Here is a 22,536-nt window from a genome sequence, read left to right on the forward strand (position 1 = left end):
ATGGACCGGAAGAAGCGTGAGTTCCGCAACCTCACCCAGGGCAACAAAACCGTGGAAGCTTATCAACGGGAGTTTATGGACTTGTCCCGCTATGTTGAAGAGGATATTGCAACTGATGCTCGCAAACAGGAGAAGTTCCGTGATGGACTACAAGCTAACTTCAAGCTCGCACTACTAGTGCATGACTTTGCCGACTTCGCCACCTTGGTGAACAAGGCCATCAATGTCGAAACTGGTCTGCAGGAACACCAGAGCTCTCACAGGCGCAACCGTGACACAGGCTCATCTTCGGGCCCGCCCTCGCAGAAGCGTAAGATCTGGATCCCGAACAACATGTACCGTCCAAATGCACCTGCTCCAAAGCAGTCTTATGCTGCACCGCGTCTGCCTCCCCCACCATCTAGGCAGCCAAGACTTCCAGCTCCACCACCCCAAGCTCTTGTTCCCACTCCCAATAATGATATGTGCTCCAAGTGTGGTCAACCAGGTCACCTTGCTAGGAACTGCTATCAGAATCAACTGGCCCTTCCCGCAGCTGGCCGTGGAAATAACCAGCCCCGCAACAACAATGCCAAGTCTTATGGTCGTGTTCATGCCAACCACGTTGATCTCAATGAGGCGCAAGACCAGCCTGCTACTGTGATGGGTACACTCATAAATTCTGTACCAGCATCCGTTTTATTTGATACAGGAGCATCACATTCGTTCATATCAGCTGAGTTTGCATTCATGCATGGCATTAAATACGAAGAGATGAACATTGCGCTAGTGGTACACACCCCTGCGGGCCAATGTCAAACCTCTATGGTTAGTCACGACGTTCCCGTTGAAATTGAAGGACTGGAATTCCTCGTCTCTCCCATCGTACTGAAGTCCTGTAGCATTGATCTCATTCTAGGAATGGATTGGTTGAAAGCGCATACTGCTTCTATAGTTTGCACCACCAAGACCGTCCATCTACTACACCCTTCCAATGAAATAATAAGCTACAATGCTCGTCTGGTTCAGAATGCCGAGGCAAGGCTTTATGCGTTGAATGCATTGAACACTGCACCACTCGAGGGCATTGAAAACATTCCCATCATGCGCGAGTTCCTCGACGTCTTCCCTGAAGAACTTCCAGGCATACCCCCTGCTAGAGCTGTCGAATTCATCATCGACTTGAAACCAGGCACCACTCCTATAGCCAAACGACCCTACAAGATGCCGCCGCATGAACTCATTGAGCTTAAGGAGGAAATCGACAAATCTCTTCGCAAAGGTTTCATTCGCCCAAGTTGCTCTCCTTGGGGAGCACCTTCTCTCTTTGTCAAGAAGAAGGATGGGACAAATCGATTAGTCCAAGACTACCGTCCTATAAACCAAGCTACCATTCAGAATAAATATCCTCTTCCTCGGATCAATGATCTGTATGATCAACTGGCTGGTTCATCAGTGTTCTCTAAACTCGACTTGAGGTTGGGTTACCACCAGATCCGTGTTCGTGAAGAGGATATCCAAAAGATCGCCTTCGTGACTCGATATGGTTCATACGAGTACACCGTCATGTCTTTCGGCTTAACCAATGCTCCAGCCACCTTCTCTCATCTGATGAACTATATATTCATGGATTACCTCGACAAGTTTGTTGTGGTTTATCTGGATGATATCCTGGTATTTTCCAAGAACAAAGAAGAGCATGCTGAACATCTTCGTCTTGTGCTGGAAAAGCTACGAGAGCATCAACTATATGCCAAGTCCTCCAAATGTGAATTCTGGCTTCCTGAAGTAACCTATCTTGGCCATGTCATCTCCAAGGATGGCATTGCCGTGAACCCCGAGAGAGTTCAGGCTATTCTCGATTGGACTCCTTCAAAGAATGTCAAGCAAGTCAGAAGTTTTCTCGGACTCGCCAGCTATTGCCGTCGATTCGTCAAGAACTTCTCCAAGATCGCCAGGCCTCTGACTAACCTGTTGCATAAGGGCATCAAGTTCCAATGGACAGACAAATGTCAGGAAAGTTTCCAGGCACTCAAAGACAAGTTGACTTCTGCCCCAGTGCTTGCTCCACCTGATACTAAGAAGGACTTTATCATTTACTGCGACACTTCCCGTCAAGGATTAGGCTGTGTCCTAATGCAAGAGCGCAAAGTGATTGCTTATGCCTCTCGTCAATTGCCCCCTCACGAAGAGAACTACCCAGTTCACGACCTCGAGCTTGCTACTGTCATTCATGCACTGAAGCAGTGGCGACATTACCTTCTTGGTAATCATTGTGAGATCTTCACCGACCACCAAAGTCTGAAGTATCTGTTTACTCAGCCAGACCTGAACCTCCATCAGCAGAGATGGATGGAGACTATTGCAGACTTTGACTTGGGTATTTCCTATACACCAGGCAAGGCTAATGTAATGGCTGATGCCTTGAGCCGCAAGTCTTACCGCAACCATCTCGAGGTTCGCAAAGTTCAGCCCTTGCTTGTTGAAGAATTCAGAAAGCTGAACCTCCATATTGTTCCTCCGGGTGCACTTGCTCCCCCTCCTAAGGAGTTTCGCAAGATGAACCTCTGTGTTATTTCCCAGGGTTCCCTCAATACCCTGGCTGTCGAACCAGATCTCTTGGACTCCATCAAGAGAATTCAGAAGTATGACTCTCAAGCCCACAAGATTAAGCGCTACCTTGCTGAAGGAAAGCCCTCATTCTTCACTATTGCTGATGATGGCACCTTGTACTTCAAGGGCCGCCTAGTGGTGCCATGTTCAGAGGAAAGCCAGGATATGACACAGGAGGTTATGGAAGAAGCTCATGACACTCCGTTGTCTATTCATCCCGATAGCACCAAGATGTACCAAGACATTCGTCAAAGATTCTGGTTGTCAAATATGAAGCAAGACATTGCTCGCTATGTTGCTGAATGTGACGTTAGCCATCGTATCAAAGCAGAACATCAACGGCACGCTGGAACTCTGCAACCTATCTCTATTCCTGAATGGAAATGGGACCATGTTGAAATGGACTTCGTCACTAGATTTCCCAAATTGCAGAAAGGTAATGATGCTATTCTTGTTGTCATTGACCGGCTTTCTAAAGTTGCACACTTTCTGGCCATCAAAGAAATGATCACTGCTAGTCAGCTGGCAACTCTCTATATGTCCAGGATTGTTTCACTCCATAGTGTTCCATTGGTTATCAGCTCAGACCGTGGCAGCTTATTCACTTCAAGATTCTTGGCTAGTTTCCAAGAAGCTATGGGAACTCATCTGCCATTCAGTACTGCATTTCATCCTCACTCGCAAGGGCAAGTTGAACGTGTCAACGAAGTTCTTGAAGACATGCTTCGAGCTTGTGTTATTTCCTTCGGCAAGAAATGGGAGGAATCTCTCCCTGATACGTCTCCAACGTATCTATAATTTTTGATTGTTCCATGCTATTATATTATAAATCTTGGATGTTTTATATGCATTTATATGCTATTTTATATGATTTTTGGGACTAACCTATTAACCTAGAGCCCAGTGCCAGTTTCTATTTTTTTTCCTTGTTTTTGAGTTTTATAGAAAAGGAATACCAAACGGAGTCCAATTGACGTGCCAAGTTTTGATGATTTTTTATGGACCAAAAGAAGCCCCCGGAGTAAAAGAGTTGGGCCAGAAGAGTCTTGGGCTGCCCACGAGGGTGGGGGGCGCGCCCTACCCCCTGGGCGCGCCCCCCCTATCTCGTGGATGGCTCGGAGACCCCCCTGACGTGAGACCTACGCCAAAAATTCCTATAAATACAGAAACCTCCAGAAAATAACCTAGATCGGGAGTTCCGCCGCCGCAAGCCTCTGTAGCCACCAAAAACCAATCGGGACCCTGTTCCGGCACCCTGCCGGAGGGGGGATCCATCACCGGTGGCCATCTTCATCATCCCGGCGCTCTCCATGACAAGGAGGGAGTAGTTCACCCTCAGGGCTGAGGGCATGTACCCGTAGCTATGTGTTTGATCTCTCTCTCTCTCTCTCTCTCTCTCTCTCTCTCTCGTGTTCTTAATTCGGCATGATCTTGATGTATCGCGAGCTTTGCTATTATAGTTGGATCTTATGATGTTTCTCCCCCTCTACTCTCTTGTAATGGATTGAGTTTTCCCTTTGAAGTTATCTTATCGGATTGAGTCTTTAAGGATTTGAGAACACTTGATGTATGTCTTGCATGTGCTTATCTGTGGTGACAATGGGATATTCACGTGATCCACTTGACGTATGTTTTGGTGATCAACTTGCGAGTTCCGTGACCTCGGGAACTTATGCATAGGGGTTGGCACATGTTTTCGTCTTGACTCTCCGGTAGAAACTTTGGGGCACTCTTTGAAGTTCTTTGTGTTGGTTGAATAGATGAATCTGAGATTGTGTGATGCATATCGTATAATCATACCCATGGATACTTGAGGTGACATTGGAGTATCTAGGTGACATTGGGGTTTTGGTTGATTTGTGTCTTAAGGTGTTATTCTAGTATGAACTCTATGATAGATCGAACGGAAAGAATAGCTTCGTGTTATTTTACTACGGACTCTTGAATAGATCGACCAGAAAGGATAACTTTGAGGTGGTTTCGTACCCTACAATAATCTCTTCGGTTGTTCTCCGCTATTAGTGACTTTGGAGTGTCTCTCTGTTGCATGTTGAGGGATAGTTATATGATCCAATTATGTTGTTATTGTTGAGAGAACTTGCACTAGTGAAAGTATGAACCCTAGGCCTTGTTTCCTAGCATTGCAATACCGTTTACGCTCACTTTTATCGCTTGTTACCTTGCTGTTTTTATATTTTCAGATTACAAAACCTTTATCTACCATCCATATTGCACTTGTATCACCATCTCTTCGCCGAACTAGTGCACCTATATAATTTACCATTGTATTGGGTGTATTGGGGACACAAGAGACTCTTTGTTATTTGGTTGCAGGGTTGTTTGAGAGAGACCATCTTCATGCTACGCCTCCCACAGATTGATAAACCTTAGGTCATCCACTTGAGGGAAATTTGCTACTGTCCTACAAACCTCTGCACTTGGAGGCCCAACAACGTCTACAAGAAGTAGGTTGTGTAGTAGACATCACTCCCGTATGCTGAGTTCTCCTATAACAATAGCTATCAAGCTAGTCTGATGATGGCCCCATTTGAAGTATTATATGGACGAAAGTGCCGAACCCCTCTGAACTGGTCAGAAACTGGGGAACGTCCACTCTTCGGTCCAGATATTATCTAACATGCCGAAGAACAAGTCCGCATCATTCGTGAGAATCTCAAGACTGCTCAGTCGCGTTAGAAAAGTTAGTATGACCGTCATCATAAAGACATGGTCTATCAACCTGGCGAAAAGGCTTATCTTAGAGTCACACCAATGAAGGGTGCTCACCGCTTCGGGATCAAGGGCAAGCTAGCTCCTTGCTACATTGGTCCATTCACTATTCTAGAAAGGCGTGGAAAAGTGGCATACCAACTGGAGCTTCCGATGAACGTTTCTCAGGTTCACGATGTGTTCCACGTGTCACAACTCCGCCGCTGCTTCAAGGACCCAATCCGAGCAGTGGATCATGAAGTGCTCGAATTACAACAGGATCTCTCCTATAAAGAGCATCCGGTCCGCATTCTCGACCAAGCTGAATGCCACACACGTCAGAAGGCGATCAAGTTCCTCAAGGTCCAGTGATCACATCACTCTGAAGACGAAGCCACTTGGGAACGCGAGGATCGCCTGCGTGATGAATACCCCGCACTGTTTCCTTCTACCTCCTAAATCTCGGGACGAGATTTCTTATAGTGGAGGAGAATTGTAACGCCCGGATAATTATGCTACAGTGAGCCTATGCAAATGATGCCACGTAACCTCTGTTAGTGTCGCTAATCTCGCGTTAGTTCAAAACGATTCGAATTCAAATTTGAAATTTTGTCCAACATCGAAAGTTTTCAAACATCAAAACTAAAATGTTCGGAATGTGGCTTATTACATATACTATATTAGGGACTACTTTCATAAATTTATAAAACTAATATAAATGTCAAACTAAAATAAAATAGTAAAGTAAAAATAAATAGAAAAGAAAAAGACAAACAGAAAGCAATAGAAAGGGAAAAGACTCTGGCCCAGCTAGCCAACAGCCAGCCAACCCAACTGGCCCATCCGGGTCAGCCACTCCCCCGTTCCCCCTGACGCCTCCTTCCCCGCGCCCTGTTCCCCCGACCGCGCCATGAACAGGGGCGCATCCCCGTCGCACCACCTCGCCGTACCCACCGAGGGGATAAGGCCGCCACGCCCACGCCTCCTCAGTTCCGTCTCCCACTCACCCCCGCTCTCCTCCCAGATCTCCGCCTCTCCCTCTCCCCTCAGATCCACCACTCCGCTCCCTTCTTCCCCATCGCATCCGAGCGCCGCCATGACCTCGCCGCCGTAGAACTCGCGACCACTGCGACCTCCTCGCCTCACTACCATGCCAGCTCGCTCCGCCTCTGTCCTCTACGCCGTCTGCAACCACCAGGAGCGTTACAGGAGCCACTGCGGGAGCGGATCGAGACGCCCCTTTTTGCCTCTGTCGCCGGCGAACTCCGTCGTCTCCGGCAACTGCTACTGCTACTAAACCATTCACCGGCCTTCGTGTGTGCCGCTCGGTGAGCTCCTATCTCCTACTCCCTGTTTGCTCTCTCTCGCGCCCTAGCTAGCTGCCGCTAAAGCGCACGAACGCAGCGCCGCGGAGCTCGTCGCCGATGAGTCTCCGATGAACAAATGGTCACGGGCCAGTGCCGGTTGCACTCACCGCGCCCCGTAGATCCTCCCCAGCCTCTCCATTTGTTCGCTAGCTCGTCGTAGCTCTGTTTTCCTTGAGCTCCCGTACGCATCGCCGTGCGCGCTCGTCGCCGGCAGCCGTCCGGTGACCATTTGGTCCCGGGCTCATGCCGTTGTGCTCGCGCGTGCACGTAGGCCTCGCCCCGCTCTCTGGATTGCCCGAACTCGCGCCGTACCACCGTTGTTGTTGCTCGCCCGAAGCACCTCGCCGCCGGCGAGCTTGAAGCGCTCGCCCCCGTCCGTTCCAACCCCTATGGCCGCCACCGTTCGACGCGCGACGCCGAGCCGCGTCGAACGCGCCCGGCCACAGCCCAGCAGACCCCCTGTGCGCGAAATCCGCGCCCCTCCCAAGCCGCCCCGCCACGTTTGGCTAGCCGGAGTCAGCTCCGGCGCGTCTTCGGCCAGTGTCTGACGTGGCGTCCACGTGGCACCGCCTGGGCCACTGACTGGTGGGCCCAGGGCCCCGTTTGACCTGTTGACTTGGGTCAACGCTGACTTGACCGCCCCCTGTGTCTATGACATGTGGCTCTCACATGAATAAACGAATTAAAATAAATAAATAAATTGTTAGTTAGTTAGTTGGTTAATTAAAGTGCTAAACACTCACTGACCAGTAGGCCCCACCCACTAATTAGGTTAATTAGATTAAACCAACTCTGTTTAGTTAGTTCAGTCAATGACACGTGGGTCCCATAGGACCCACAGGTCAGATTTGACCCGTCAACCGCACTATGGACTGATGACCTCAGCATTGCATCATGATGACATCAGCAGACACTATTCTGGATAATGTTAGAATTAAATAGATAAATAAATTCAAAAAATGATTAAAACTTTATAAAAACATAGAAAATATACCGTAGCTCACATGAAAATGTTTTCTACATGAAAGTTGCTCAGAACGGCGAGACGAATCCGAATATGTAGCCCGTTCATCCGCCACACATCCTTAGCATAGCGAACACGCAACTTTCCCCCTCCGATTCATCTGTCTAAAAACGCGAAACATCGGGGATACTTTCCCGGATGTTTCCCTCCTTCGTCGGTATCACCTACTACCGCGTTAGGGCACACCTAGCACCGCTCATTGTCATGTTATGCATCGTCATGCATATGTTTGCATTATATTTATTGTTTCTTCCCCCTCTTCTCTCGCTAGACACCGAGACCGACACCGTTGCTACCCAGTACGACTACGGTGTTGATGACCCCTCCTTCTCGGCTGAGCTTCCAGGCAAGCCCCCCCTTGGTCACCAGATATCGCCTATTCCTTCTCTCTACTGCTTGCATTAGAGTAGTGTAGCATGTTACTGCTTTTGGTTAATCCTATTCTGCTGCATAGCCTGTCTTTGCTACTACTGTTGTTACCTTTACCTCCAATCCTAAATGCTTAGGTAGGATGCTAGTATTCCATGAATGGCCCTACATTCTTGTCCGTCTGCCATGCTATACTATCAGGCCGTGATCACTCGGGAGGTGATCACGGGTATATACTATATGCTTTATACATGATACATGTGGTGACTATAGTCGGGTCGGCTCGTAGAGTACCCGCGAGTGATTCACGGATTGGGGGATGAAAGGACCTTTGTCCCGACAGCCCTCTGGGTGGATCTTTGTGGCAGAGCGACAAGGCAGGTTGAGACTACCTAGGTGAGAGGTGGGCCTGGCCCTGGTCGGTGTCTGCGGTTACTTCAAAATTAACACGCTTAACGAGATCTTGGTATTTGATCTGAGTCTGGCCACTGGCCTATACGCACTAACCAACTACGCGGGAACAGTTATGGGCACTCGACGTCGTGGTATCAGCCGAAGCCTTCGTGACGTCAGCGACTGAGCGGCGCGCGCCGGGTTGGACCGCGTAACGCAACTTCCTTTGAAATGGAGGTTGCTAGGTCTGCTCACCGGCCGCGTTCGCAACGTGCAGGTGTGCAATGGGCGATGGGCCCAGACCCGTGCGCACGTAGGATTTTGACCGGCGTGCTGACCTCTCTGTTGTGCCTAGGTGGGGCTGCAACGTGTTGATCTTCCGAGGCCGGGCATGACCCAGGAAAGTGTGTCCGGCCAAAGGGGATCGAGCGTGTTGGGTAATGTGGTGCACCCCTGCAGGGAAGTTTATCCTCAGTAACAGGACGACCCGGAGTTGTACCTTGACCTTATGACAACTAGAACCGGATACTTAATAAAACACACCCTTCCAAGTGCCAGATATAACCCGGTGATCGCTCTCACACAGGGCGAAGAAGGGAGGATCGCCTGGTAGGATTATGCTATGCGATGATACTTGGTGAACTTACCATCTACTCTCTTCTACATGCTGCAAGATGGAGGCTGCCAGAAGCGTAGTCTTCAACAGGACTAGCTATTCCCTCTTATTCTGGCATTCTGCAGTTCAGTCCATCGATATTGCCCCTTTACACAGATACCCATGCATATGTAGTGTAGATCCTTGCTTGCGAGTACTTTGGATGAGTACTCATGGTTGCTTTCCCCCTCTTTTCCCCCTTTCCTTTCCTCTCGGTTGTCGCAACCAGATGCTGGAGCCGAGGAACCAGACGCCACCGTCGACGACGACTCCTACTACACCAGAGGTGCCTACTACTACGTGCAGGCCGCTGACGACGACCAGGAGTAGTTTAGGAGGATCCCAGGCAGGAGGCTTGCGCCTCTTTCGATCTGTATCCCAGTTTGTGCTAGCCATCTTATGGCAACTTGTTTAATTTATGTCTGTACTCAGATATTGTTGCTTCCGCTGACTCGTCTATAATCGAGCACTTGTATTCGAGCTCTCGAGGCCCCTGGCTTGTATTATGATGCTTGTATGACTTATTTATGCTTTTAGAGTTGTGTTGTGATATCTTCCCGTGAGTCCCTGATCTTGATTGTACACGTTTGCGTGCATCATTAGTGTACGATTGAATCGGGGGCGTCACAATAATAGCGAAACCTCAAAGGTAAAAACTCAATTCATCACAACAAGATAGAGAGAGGGGAAAACACCATATGATTCAACTATATTAACAAAGCTCGCGGTACATGAAGATCGTGCCAAATCAAGAACAAGAGAGAGAGAGCGAGAGAGAGATCAAACACATAGCTACTGGTACATACCCTCAACCCCGAGGATGAACTACTCCCTCCTCGTCATGGAGACCGTCGGGATGATGAGGATAGCCTCCGGTGATGAATTCCCCTCTAGCAGGGTGCCGGAATAGGGCTCTAGATGGGATCTCTTTGGTACAACGGCTTGTGGCGACAGAGTCAAAGTTTTAGGTTTACTTCTAGGGGTTTCTCTATTTATAGGAATTTTTAGCGTTGGAATCATGCGAAAAGGGGTTACGATGGGCCCACAAGCCACTTGGGCACCATCACCCCCGGGCCCAGGTGGCTTGTGGCCGCCTCGTGGCTCTTCTAGTCCTCCCACGAAGGTTCAGGGGTCTCTTTTGTTCGAAAAAAACATCAAAAAGTTTTAGCCCATTCCGAGAACTTTTATTTCTGCACAAAAAACAACACCACGGTAGTTCTGCTAAAAACAACATCAGTCCGGGTTAGTTCCATTCAAATCATATCAAAACCATACAAAATTATTGTAAACATGGCGTGAATACTTCATAAATTATAGATACATTGGAGACGTATCACCCTCACCCCTGCAGCGCAGGCAGACCGCGACATTAGTGCAGATCCCCATGACATGGCCATGTCGCATGCAGTTGAAGTAGAGGTCGTCGAGATTCGGTGACAGCTCCGGGATGATGTTCATGGAAGGAAGCAGCGACGCTCGCGAGCCTGACGCCCAACCCTCTCCTCCACAAACTGCCACGGCCCATGCCCAGCCGGCGGCTCCTCCTGCGGCTGAGGCTCCATAACAATGATGGAGGCCAAGCGTCAAGCACCTTACGCACGGTCAGGCGAAGGAGCACCCATCCGCATAGGCGAGGGAGATCTGGCTGCTGGAGGGGAAGAAGGCGTCCTACTCCTGGGAACCTCACAGTACAAGCACCGCAGCGCCATGATGCGTCTTGAAACTGCGTCGGTATTTCCCCAAAGAGGAAGGGATGATACAGTACATCTACGATAGGTATTTCCCTCAATTATGAAACCAAGGTATCAATCCAGTAGGAGAACCAAGCAACACTATGTAAACGATACCTACACACAAAGAACAAATCCTCGCAAGCCAACGCGTAAGTGGGGTTGTCAATCCCTCCTCGGTAAAAAGATAGATTGGTTTATATGCGTTTGGATAAATAGATCTGAACAAAACACGAAATACAATCAATAAAGAAAAAATGCAGAAAGGTATTTTTGGGTTTTTGAATAATAGATCTAAAAATGCGAATAAAAATAGATCTGAAAACAATATCACAAAAGATAGACCCGGGGGCCATAGATTTCACTAGTGGCTTCTCTCGAGAAAATAGCATACAGTGGGCAAACAAATTACTGTTGGGAAATTGATAGAAGATCAAATAATTATGACGATATCCAAGGCAATGATCAATATATAACGTCCAAGATTAGTAGACCGACTCCTGCCTACATCTACTATTATTACTCCACACATCGACCGCTATCCAGCATGCATCTAGTGTATTAAGTTCATGGAGAAACGGAGTAATGCAATAAGAACGATGACATGATGTAGACAAGATCTATTCATGTAGGAATAGACACCATCTTGTTATCCTTAATAGCAATGGTACATGTGTGCCTCGCTGCCCCTTCTATCACTGGGAGAGGACACCGCAAGATCGAACCCATCACAAAGCACATCTTCCCATGGCAAGAAATATCGATCTAGTTGGCCTAACTAAACCAAAGATTCAAAGAAGAAATACAAGGCTATAAATAATCATGCATATAAGAGATCAAAGAAGACTCAAATAATATTCATGGATATATATATATGATCATAAACTCAAAGTTCATCAGATCCCAACAAACACACCGCAAAAAGGTTTACGTCAAATAGATCTCCAAGAGACCATTGTATTGAGAATCAAAAAGAGAGAAGAAGCCATCTAGCTACTGCCTACGGACCCTTAGGTCTATGGTGGACTACTCACGCATCATTGGAGAGGCACCAATGAGGATGATGAACCCCTCCGTGATGGTGTTAGACTGGATCTTGTGGTTTTGGAACTTGCGGCGGCTGGAATTGTGTTTCGTCGATTCCCCTAGGGTTTCTGGAATATTTGGGAATTTATAGGGCGAAGAGGCGATGCAGGAGACCCCTGTGGGCCCCACCACCCACCAGGGCGTGCCTGGGCTCTTGGGCGCGCCCTGGTGTCTTGTGGTCCCCACGGGCCTCCCCTCTGGTCCTTTCTTGGCCCCCAAGTTGTCTTCTGGTCCCAAAAAAATCCAAAAAGTTTCGCTGCGTTTGGACTCCGTTTGATAGGGATATTCTGCGAAGTAAAAAAACAAGCAAAAAACAGCAACTGGCACTGGGCACTATGTCAATAGGTTAGTCCCAAACAATGACATAAAGTTGCTATAAAGTGATTGTAAAACATCCAAGAAAGATAATATAACAACATGGAACAATAAAAAATTATATACCTTGGAAACGTATCACACCACCTCACCGTCATCTTCATCAGAGGAGAGGTCCCCCCACATGGGAGAGCCGAGCACCGCGCGAGCTAGCGAGGAAGAGGGGGATACCATGCCCAGAGGAGCATAACAACGGATCTCCAAAGGCTATCTGGGCGCTGACGCCGGATTGGCCGCCGACGATTGTTGGGTGGACACCTCGGCCGGAGTGGCACGCGGCGGAGGGAGAGCGTGGGGAGAGCCTAGGAGTGAGTGCCTAAAATTTGGCTTGAAATGTATGCAACTAGCTTTGAGCGTCCGGCTCTTGCATCCGTGTCCGCGATCTGGTTCCGTTCACGGACGGACACGATATCCGGTTACGGGTCAGAAGCCCATTAACTCCGTTAAAAAAGTTTGCCACATTTCGCTCAGCCAGGTTAGCGAGGTGCCCTCAAAGCTGGCCAAATGGGCCGGGCCTGGCAATGCCGGTCAGTGAGCACGCTCGCACGACACGTGACGGGCCAGGCCAAGCACACTCTAATCGGGTCGTGCCAGGCACACGGCACACCTTATGCCGTGCCTGGGCTGCTAGGCTGAGCATGCATGCCAGCATGGCCCGACCCATTTATCTTTTATTTTAAGTTTTTTGATTTTTTATATATTATACTCCCTCCGTCCAAAAAAGCTTGTCCCTCAAATGGATGCATTTAGCACGGGGTCAGGGAGGCCCGTGTGCACGGGGTTGCCTAGGAGGTGCAGTCTTCGTCTTAAGGGCTTTCTCCGTCTTCCTTGTGGCCTTGGGGTCCTTCTCCTAGGCCTTGGAGATGCTCCTTAGCTGTTTGGTGGAGGTCGTCTTCGTACCTAATGACACATAACACTCTTTGTGAGGTAGCATCCAAGTTTCATCCATATCCATATCAATCTCGTAGAAGAGTGAGTTCACCTCGGTTTCGATAGCATGTGCGTGAGCTCTTGTCATAGGTGACTCGCAACAATGGTTTTTCCTACTTTCCCAGCCACCCGAACTTCTTTTACAAGCAAGCAAGTTCTTTTTTTAACAAACAAGGCCCAGGCCTGTGAGCAAGCAAATCTTGCTTTTTCAGACAAACAAACAAATAAATTGCATGGTAATACGTGTCTCATTCATATCATAAAGATCAAAATACAAGTCACATAAGGATCGACATGACAAAACTGAAAAGATAGCAGAACATCTCTGAGCTTGATACCAACGTCCGTCGCCTGCCTCTGGCACCACCACAACCGTCACCGAAGAAAAGAATGACGGATCATCTCCTCACCCGAGCTCGACGTGGCTCCATCGCTGATATGCAGCTTAGCGGACCTCCAAGGTGGCTCACCAAAAGTGAAGCCCTTGTCGTTGAACGAATCAGATTGGGTCAACACCCCGAACACACCATAGAACTCTAGTCTGGCACCACACCATGACTAAGACGCCGAAGGAGAAAGCCATACCTGCCATCCACGAACCATGAACCCAGCACACGTTTCGTCTTCCAAATGTCGTCGATGCAGACCACAATCTGTATCTGCTCCTGAACTACCTCCCAATCTCCGCGGCGATGCTGGAGCAAACGTCGTCGCAACGGCGGAACCCGAGGACACAGGCCCACCACGAGGATGCCACCGCCGACACGCCATCCTTACTTGAACAGACTGGTTTTCAAAGACATCCCAACCATAGGACCGATGGCCTCGTCAGTGGAGGATCCAAATAATCTTTATTCAGCGCCTTCATTGTCGCCGCCGAAACCAAGACGATGAACAACCAAAAACGATCCATACGCATGAATCTGATGACCCACCTCACCACCAAGGACCGAGGTCACCGGTGGAGAGGGGCCGCCGAAGGACGGCGCTGGAAGATTGGCCTCTCCTGGCGGCGGCTAGGGTTCCAACCGCCACGGACGAGAGCAAAACGATCTACTCCTGGGTCGTTTCTGGTTTAAAAAAAAAGTTTGTCACGCCATCCCCGCGGGTACGCGTGGACTAGTTGCACCCTGTATATACTGGCATCGTATCGCCTCGCCCACGCATCCTCGATCATTCGTCTCACGCCTCCACTGCCCGCTGCCTGACCGACGCCCACCCAGGCCTAAGAAAACCTCGATTCTCCGCAGCGCTAGGGTTTATTTCGAGTGCAATGTCGGCGCCGTGGTGGGATTCGGACTGGAAGGACCGCTCGGGGGTCGAGTACCGCACCTATGTTGGCAACCTCTCCTGGAGCACCGATGAGCGCTTGCTCAAGGACGCCTTCCACGCCTACCGCCCGCTCAGCGCCGAGGTCAGTGAAGGTTTCTTGATGTGAAGGCTTCGTCTTTGATTTTAGTCCTCCACCTCTCTCTACAGTCGTAGATCCTTCGCCGTCGCCCCCTCCCCTCTCCTCTCCGGTCAACGCCGGCGATGAGTGGGGCCAGGGTCCCGCGCATGTACGATTGTGGTTGATTTTAGATCTTTCCTAGTAGTTTGCTCCCTTTTCCCGTGTGGACATGGGGTCGATCCCCTTTAGGTGGCCGGTGGCGGTGTTCATCGGCATTGTGTAATTCGTGTTCGTGCTTGGAAGTTGCTTGATGGTACTGTTTATAATGCTTCTACCCGCAAAAAAAGTACACTTTGATGTTTTATTCATTGCTTGCAAGTTCGTTAGTTTTGGATGGATTGTACATGTCACCTTGTTGTTTTCTAGGGTTTCTAGGTTTACTTTCCCTCGTTTACACATAGATCTGGTGAAATTTCCATGTGCGCTGACTCGCTCGTTCGTGTTTTGATTTGTCAGATCGTCACCGACCGGGAGACGGGCAGATCCCGCGGGTTCGGCTTCGTCAACTTCGACGACGACAACTCGATGAACAACGCCATCCAGGGCATGGACGGCCAGGAGCTTGGCGGTCGCACCATCAGCGTCAGCCAAGCCAATCAGCGCCCCCGCTGCTGGAGGGCATGAACAGCAACTAGGAGGTCGGCCGCCGGCCATTAAATCCACCAGCTTATCAACTTATCGTCTCTGTTTAAGTTATCAAGTCTCGTGTGGCAGTTTAAGCTATCAGTCTCGTGTGGTGGTTTAGTTTATGGTCGTCAGATGAGAGGAACCTGCCGAATGTCTATCTATCTGTGTTGCGCATCGTTCGCTTATGGCTGTTGAACATGTACTAGGATCGTTTAACCAACTGCTGTGGTGAAATGCAGTAGTATCATTTAATCATTTGGCCGATTTCGCGTGAATGATTTCCATCTTTTATCCCCATACCCGGCGTGCGTGGTGGAATACTGATGCTCTCAACATGCTGTGTATGAGGAATTGAGGATGTGGTTTACCTGAACTGAGGAAAATACTACTAGCTGGTTTGTGTGTTGTGCTTGCGAGATAAGCAGCAGCTATATAATGTTGTGTGAAGCTCTATCGTTGAGCTACCTGTCAAGTTCATTTGTGACTTGAAGGGATGAGGTGTTCTGTTTTTCTTATCAGGGAATAGGGTAATTGCTATACATTTCTGAATGTACTTGAACGGGTGGTAGCCTTGGACTGAATGCTTTGTTTTCTCTGAACCTTTCCAAGTTGGAACAGTGGTTGGGTCTTTGTTTTCTCTGAACCTTTGCACCCTGGCGAGTCTTATTTTATTTTATTTTGTTAAGAAGTGAACCTTTGCAAGTTGAACGGTTATTGGGTCTTTGTTTTCTCTGAACCTTTGCAAGTCTCTTTTCACTCCGAGGCCGTCTCTTCCTCCGTTTACATGTTCCCAAGTGTATCTCTCGCCCAAATAAAAGCAGAGAGAAGATAAAAGCCAAGGTAAGAACATAATAATGGGCTGATACCAGCAGCTCTGCCTGGGAAATATACAAACATAATGCTTCCCAGGTATACGAACTGCACATCCTACTTAGGACAGGACTCAATTTTTGGTTGTTCACAGTGTATTTTCCCAATCCATAGCCAAGATCAAACTGCATAAGCTTACATGATTTGTCGTCTTGAACAGGAAACACGATGAGCTAATAACTCTACCTAGAGAAAAGAATAGTCTGCATTTGGTACGAAAGTCCTATTCTGCTCCCGAGCTCAAATGCTCCTTTATGAACACTAGAATAAAAAAATAGTAAAAAAGTTCAAAAAAATCTGATTTTTTTGGTAAACATCAACAAATGTTTTGTATGCATGCAAAATTGCAGCACAAAATGACATTCGGGGAAGGCGTGGCAAAAAATACAAAATCACCACTCCAAAATGTTTTTAAAACTAGCATTTTTGGAATATCGATTTTGCTTTTCTTACCATGACTTCCAGGAATGTCATTTCGTACTAAAATTTTGGAAGCATACAAAACATTTATCAAAGTTTACCACAAAAATATATTTAGATTTTTTAATGATTTTACTTCTTTTTTATTTTACTGTTTATAAGTGAGCGTTTGAGCTTGGGAGTATCACTAGAGTATCTGAGCTCCCTCGAATGTGAGAGCTGTGAGTGCTCGGGCTGAGTGGGTCAAAATGGACCACGTCTATTAGTGTCTGACTTGTGGTACTCTTTGCAGCTTGGGTCAACCATCTAATAACATGTGTCCAACACTTTATGGGTTACGTGTCACTTATTTTTTTAGTTGAAAAAAGTTAGGTGTAACTAACGTACATTTAGTTTTTTTAACACGGTACAGGCACAAACGCTCATATACACACGCATACATTCATCTGACATCTCTATGAACACACACCCTATCCTTATGAGCGCCTCCGGGAGACCGAGTCAGCATATCATTGTGAGATTGACAAAATCACTACATTCGCCTTGTTGTCGACGGGGACATCATCTCCCACTGAACGTGCATCGCCGAAAATTGTGAAATAAATCCAGAAAAATGCAAATACCAGTACTTAAACCCTGATCGGCTGGAAATACCACTGTCCTCCTAACCATCCAACCATATGTTAGTTCGCAGCTAATGTACATCGGGTATAGGGAAAGAATGGGTTACCTGTCGGGAAACGATATGGATGAACTCGTGGGCATATGAATGCACTTAAGGAAAACTCATTCCTAAATGTCAAAAAGATCTCGAAACAATAAATTCACGCATACAACTTCACATTCTATGGGCGCGCAAAAAGTTTCACAGAAAAGCAACCTTTTCTTTAGGCGGTGCAAAAAGACAAAAAAAAAGGTATCATGGAACGATATTTAGGAGCACTGAAATTTGTCTTTTTTGCGGAGGCAAAATAAAAAAAATCACAAAACTTTGTGTTGCGCACACATGTTGCGAAGATGTATGTTTAAAATTTTGTTTCGGAATTTTTATCATTGTAAAACATGTTTAAAATGCATTTCTTAAAGAGAGTTCATATGCCCATTGGTTCAGGACGTGCTCACTCCTACCTGTCGCTTATGTACATTTTGTAAGGGAAATTAGTGATGCAGCTGACTATCCACGCCTGTCAAAGTGATAGACCACCGCACAGGGCCGCCAGCCTTACCCATTACTGCCTCCTCAGCACAACATGGTTGCACCGGCGCTGCCAGTCCAGCACCGTGCCACATGCCCCGCCCATCTCTCCATCTTTCTCCCTTTCTCTTGTGGCGGCAATTACCATCCAACGACGTCAACGCGCGGGGCCTGAAAGAGCAAGCGGTGAGGTAGGCCGACATGGCTAGCGGTGGCGCTCGGTAGGGATGACCCCGTCTTCAGGACTTGGTCACCTTCTTCAACATGCCATGATCCACAAGATATGTATCACAACTTCCGGTTCCTCCTTCATCTCCATCTTTAATCCTTTCTTTGTCAACCTGATTCAAATTCAACCTCTCGCTCGCTTGAGGCCGAAAAATTAGCGGACTCTTTCAGGATTTTATTTCACCGTGCAAGGTTTAAAAAGAACACAACATGCCCATAAAATGAACAACAACGTCGGGGCCACAAATAGAGCAACAAAGAAACTATATATGAATTAAAAAGCAAACAAATAAAAGACAGGAAAGTAGTCGGCGCAGCAAAGCGCGCGTATGCTTCTAGTATACTCCATGTCCGCACTTGGTAGTCCTTTTTGCTATTCATGCTTTTTTGGACATGTGCCTGCTGATGACGGACCGAGATCAGGTGACCACTTCAGCATGCACTATCACATCTGCCATCCAAACACCATCCAACCATAGAAAAACTCCCACACTTACCAACCAGGCATCCGTCACAATGCAACAGGAGGAAATCGTGGTGGGAAAAGAGGGCCTGGAGCGGGTGTCTTCTTTTTTTAAAGAGGGATATATTAATATCATGAATATATCAATTACACCCAGCTTTTGCACCTAGAAGATGGCACAGAAACATCCAACAGTCACACAACCAAAGGAGAAAAATAAAAAAGAAAGATCCTGGCATAACGATCGACTCCTCTCAACAGCAGCACATATACCATCACATAATACAACACGCGGAAAACATAAATGATCTCCAAAAGTAACGCCTCCAAAAAGCAAACAATGCACAAGCGCCGTCGTTGTCCGATCCAAAATCTTATGTTTTCACCCTGGAGTAAGTTCGCGCCTTCAAAACAATTCCTTCAGCAAGGTGCCTCCTGCTCCTGAAGGAAACTTGCCCTAGAGGCAATAATAAAGTTGTTATTTATATTTCCTTATATCATGATAAATGTTTATTATTCATGCTAGAATTGTATTAACCGGAAACTTAGTACATGTGTGAATACATAGACAAAACAGAATGTCCCTAGTATGCCTCTACTTGACTAGCTCGTTAATCAAAGATGGTTATGCTTCCTGACCATAGACATGTGTTGTCATTTGATGAACGGGATCACATCATTAGAGAATGATGTGATGGACAAGATCCATCCGTTAGCTTAGCATAATGTTCGTTTAGTTTTATTGCTATTGCTTTCATCATGACTTATACATGTTCATCTGACTATGAGATTATGCAACTCCCGAATACAGGAGGAACACCGTGTGTACTATCAAATGTCACAACGTAACTGGGTGATTATAAAGATGCTCTACATATGTCTCCGAAGGTGTTTGTTGGGTTGGCATAGATCGAGATTAGGATTTGTCACTCCGTGCATCGAGAGGTATCTCTGGGCCCTCTCGGTAATGCACATCACTGTAAGCCTTGCAAGCAATGTGAGTATTGAGTTAGTCACGGGATGATGAACTACGGAACGAGTAAGGAGACTTGCCGGTAACGAGATTGAACTAGGTATGATGATACCGACGATCGAATCTCGAGCAAGTAACATATCGATGACAAAGGGAACAACGTATGTTGTTATGCGGTTTGACTGATAAAGATCTTCGTAGAATATGTAGGAGCCAATATGAGCATCCAGGTTCCGCTATTGGTTATTGACCGGAGATGTGTCCTGGCCATGTCTACATATTTCTCGAACCCGTAGGGTCCGCACGCTTACCGTTCGATGACGATTTGTATTATGAGTTATGTGATTTGATGACCGACATTTGTTCGGAGTCCCAGAAATGGTCGAAAGGTAAATATTCATATATAGGATGATGGTATTTGGACACCAGAAGTGTTCCGGGTGATACCGGGTCAGCAGAAGGGGTTTCGGGCAACCCCGGGCAAAGATATGGGCTTAATGGGCCTAGTAAGGGAACACACCAGCCCACAAGGGGCTGGTGTACCCCCTATAGGGCCAGCCACGTGGGGAGAAAGGGAAAGGAGAGGAGGAAAAGGAAAGTATGAAGTAGGACTCCTACTTCCTTCCCCACCCCCTCCTTCCTTTCCCCCTTGTCCAAATATGGTAGGGGGGCCGAATTGGACTAGGGGCCCAAGTAGGATTCCTCCTACTTGGGCGCGCCCTAGGCTGCCTCCCTCCCTCTCCCTCCTTTATATACGTGGGGAGGGCACCACTAGAACACACATCAATTGTTCCTAGCCGTGTGCGGTGCCCCCCTCCACAGTTTACACCTCGGTCATATCGTCGTAGTGCTTAGGTGAAGCCCTGCGCTGGTAACTTCATCATCACCATCGCCACGCCGTCGTGCTGACGGAACTCTCCCCGGTCCTCAACTGGATCAAGAGCTCGAGGGACGTCATCGTGCTGAACGTGTGCTGAACACGGAGGTGCCGTACGTTCGGTACTTGGATCGGTTGGATCGTGAAGACGTTCGACTACATCAACCGCGTTACTAAGCGCTTACGCTTTCGGTCTACGAGGGTACGTGGACACACTCTCCCCGCTCGTTGCTATGCTTCTCCTAGATAGATCTTGCATGATCGTAGGATTTTTTTTGAAATACTACGTTCCCCAACAGTGGCATCCGAGCCAGGTCTATGCGTAGATGCTATATGCACGAGTAGGACACAAAGTGTTGTGGGCGATAATAGTCATACTGCTTACCAGCAACGTCTTACTTTGATTCGGCGGTATTGTTGGATGAAGCGGCCCGGACCGACATTACATGACCACGTTCATGAGACTGGTTCTACCGACATGCTTTGCACACAGGTGGCTGGCGGGTGTCTGTTTCTCCAACTTCAGTTGAATCGAGTTTGACTACGCCCAGTCCTTGTTGAAGGTTAAAACAACACACTTGACGAAAAATCGTTGTGGTTTTGATGCGTAGGTAAGAACCGTTCTTGCTAGAAGGCCGTAGCAGCCACGTAAAACTTGCAACAACAAAGTAGAGGACGTCTAACTTGTTTTTGCAGGGCATGTTGTGATGTGATATGGTCAAGACGTGATGAGATATAAATTGTTGTATGAGATGATCATGTTTTGTTAAAGTTATCGGCAACTGGCAGGAGCCATATGGTTGTCTCTTTATTTCATAAGATGCAAGCGCCATATAATTGCTTTACTTTATCATTATGTGATAGCAATAGTTGGCGATACGACCATGCGACGACATGTTGATAAAGATCAAGATGATGGAGATCATGGTGTCATGCCGGTTACGATGGAGATCATGACGGTACTTTGGAGATGGAGATCAAAGGCACAAGATGATGATGGCCATATCATGTCACATATTTTGGTTACATGTGATGTTTATCTTTTATGCATCTTATTTTGCTTAGTACGACGGTAGCATTATGAGATGATCCCTTACTAAAATTTCAAGGTATAAGTGTTCTCCCTGAGTATGCACCATTGCGACAGTTCTTCGTGCTGAGACACCACGTGATGATCGGGTGTGATAAGCTCTACGTTCACATACAAAGGGTGCAAGCCAGTTTTGCACATGCAGAATACTCGGGTTAAACTTGACGAGCCTAGCATATGCAGATATGGCCTCGGAACACTGAGACCGAAAGGTCGAACGTGAATCATATATTAGATATGATCAACATAGTGATGTTCACCATTGAAAGCTACTCCATCTCACGTGATGATCGGACATGGTTTAGTTGATATGGATCACGTGATCATTTAGATGACTAGAGGGATGTCTATCTAAGTGGGAGTTCTTAAGTAATATGATTAATTGAACTTAAGTTTATCATGAACTTAGTCCTGATACTATTTGCATATCTATGTTGTAGATCAATTGCTCGCGTATAGCTTCCCCGTTTTATTTATTATATGTTCCTAGATAAAACTAAGTTGAAAGTTGATAGTAGCAATGATGCGGACTAGATCCATGATCTGAGGATTATCCTCATTGCTGCACAGATGAATTATGTCCTTGATGCACCGCTAGGTGACAGAACTATTGCAGGAGAAAACGCAGACGTTATGAACGTTTGACAAGCTCGGTATGATGACTACTTGATAGTTTAGTGCACCATGCTTTACGGCTTAGAACCGGGACTTCAAAAATGTTTTGAAATGCCATGGAGCATATGAGATCTTCCAAGGGTTGAAATTGGTATTTCAGACTCATGCCCGAGTCGAGAGGTATGAGACCTCTGACAAGTATTTTTGCCTACAAGATGGAGGAGAATAGCTCAACCAGTGAGCATGCGCTCAGAATGTCTGAGTACTACAATCGCTTGAATCAAGTGGGAGTTAATCTTCCAGATAAGATAGTGATTGACAGAGTTCTCTAGTCACTATCACCAAGTTACTGGAATTTTGTGATGAACTATAATATGCAAGGGATGATGAAAACGATTCCCCGAGCTCTTCGCGATGATGAAATCGGCGAAGTAGAAATCAAGAAAAGCATCAAGTGTTGATGGTTGACAAGACCACTAGTTTCAAGTAAAAGGGCAA

The 22,536-nt window shown here is 47.2% G+C and overlaps 1 protein-coding gene across 1 annotated transcript; it reads left to right on the forward strand.

Moving 5' to 3' along the window:
* The first annotated feature begins 14,374 nt into the window (after window positions 1–14,374).
* LOC109745600 (glycine-rich RNA-binding protein GRP1A) lies at window positions 14,375–15,582 on the forward strand. The gene is made up of 2 exons (XM_020304720.3): window positions 14,375–14,644; window positions 15,137–15,582. The coding sequence occupies exons 1-2, from the start codon at window positions 14,504–14,506 to the stop codon at window positions 15,302–15,304; spliced, it is 309 nt and encodes a 102-aa protein (XP_020160309.1). The 5' UTR covers window positions 14,375–14,503; the 3' UTR covers window positions 15,305–15,582.
* The last annotated feature ends 6,954 nt before the right edge of the window (window positions 15,583–22,536 follow it).

Source organism: Aegilops tauschii, chromosome 2 (genome assembly GCF_002575655.3).
Source record: "Aegilops tauschii subsp. strangulata cultivar AL8/78 chromosome 2, Aet v6.0, whole genome shotgun sequence".
Taxonomy (NCBI): domain Eukaryota; kingdom Viridiplantae; phylum Streptophyta; class Magnoliopsida; order Poales; family Poaceae; genus Aegilops; species Aegilops tauschii.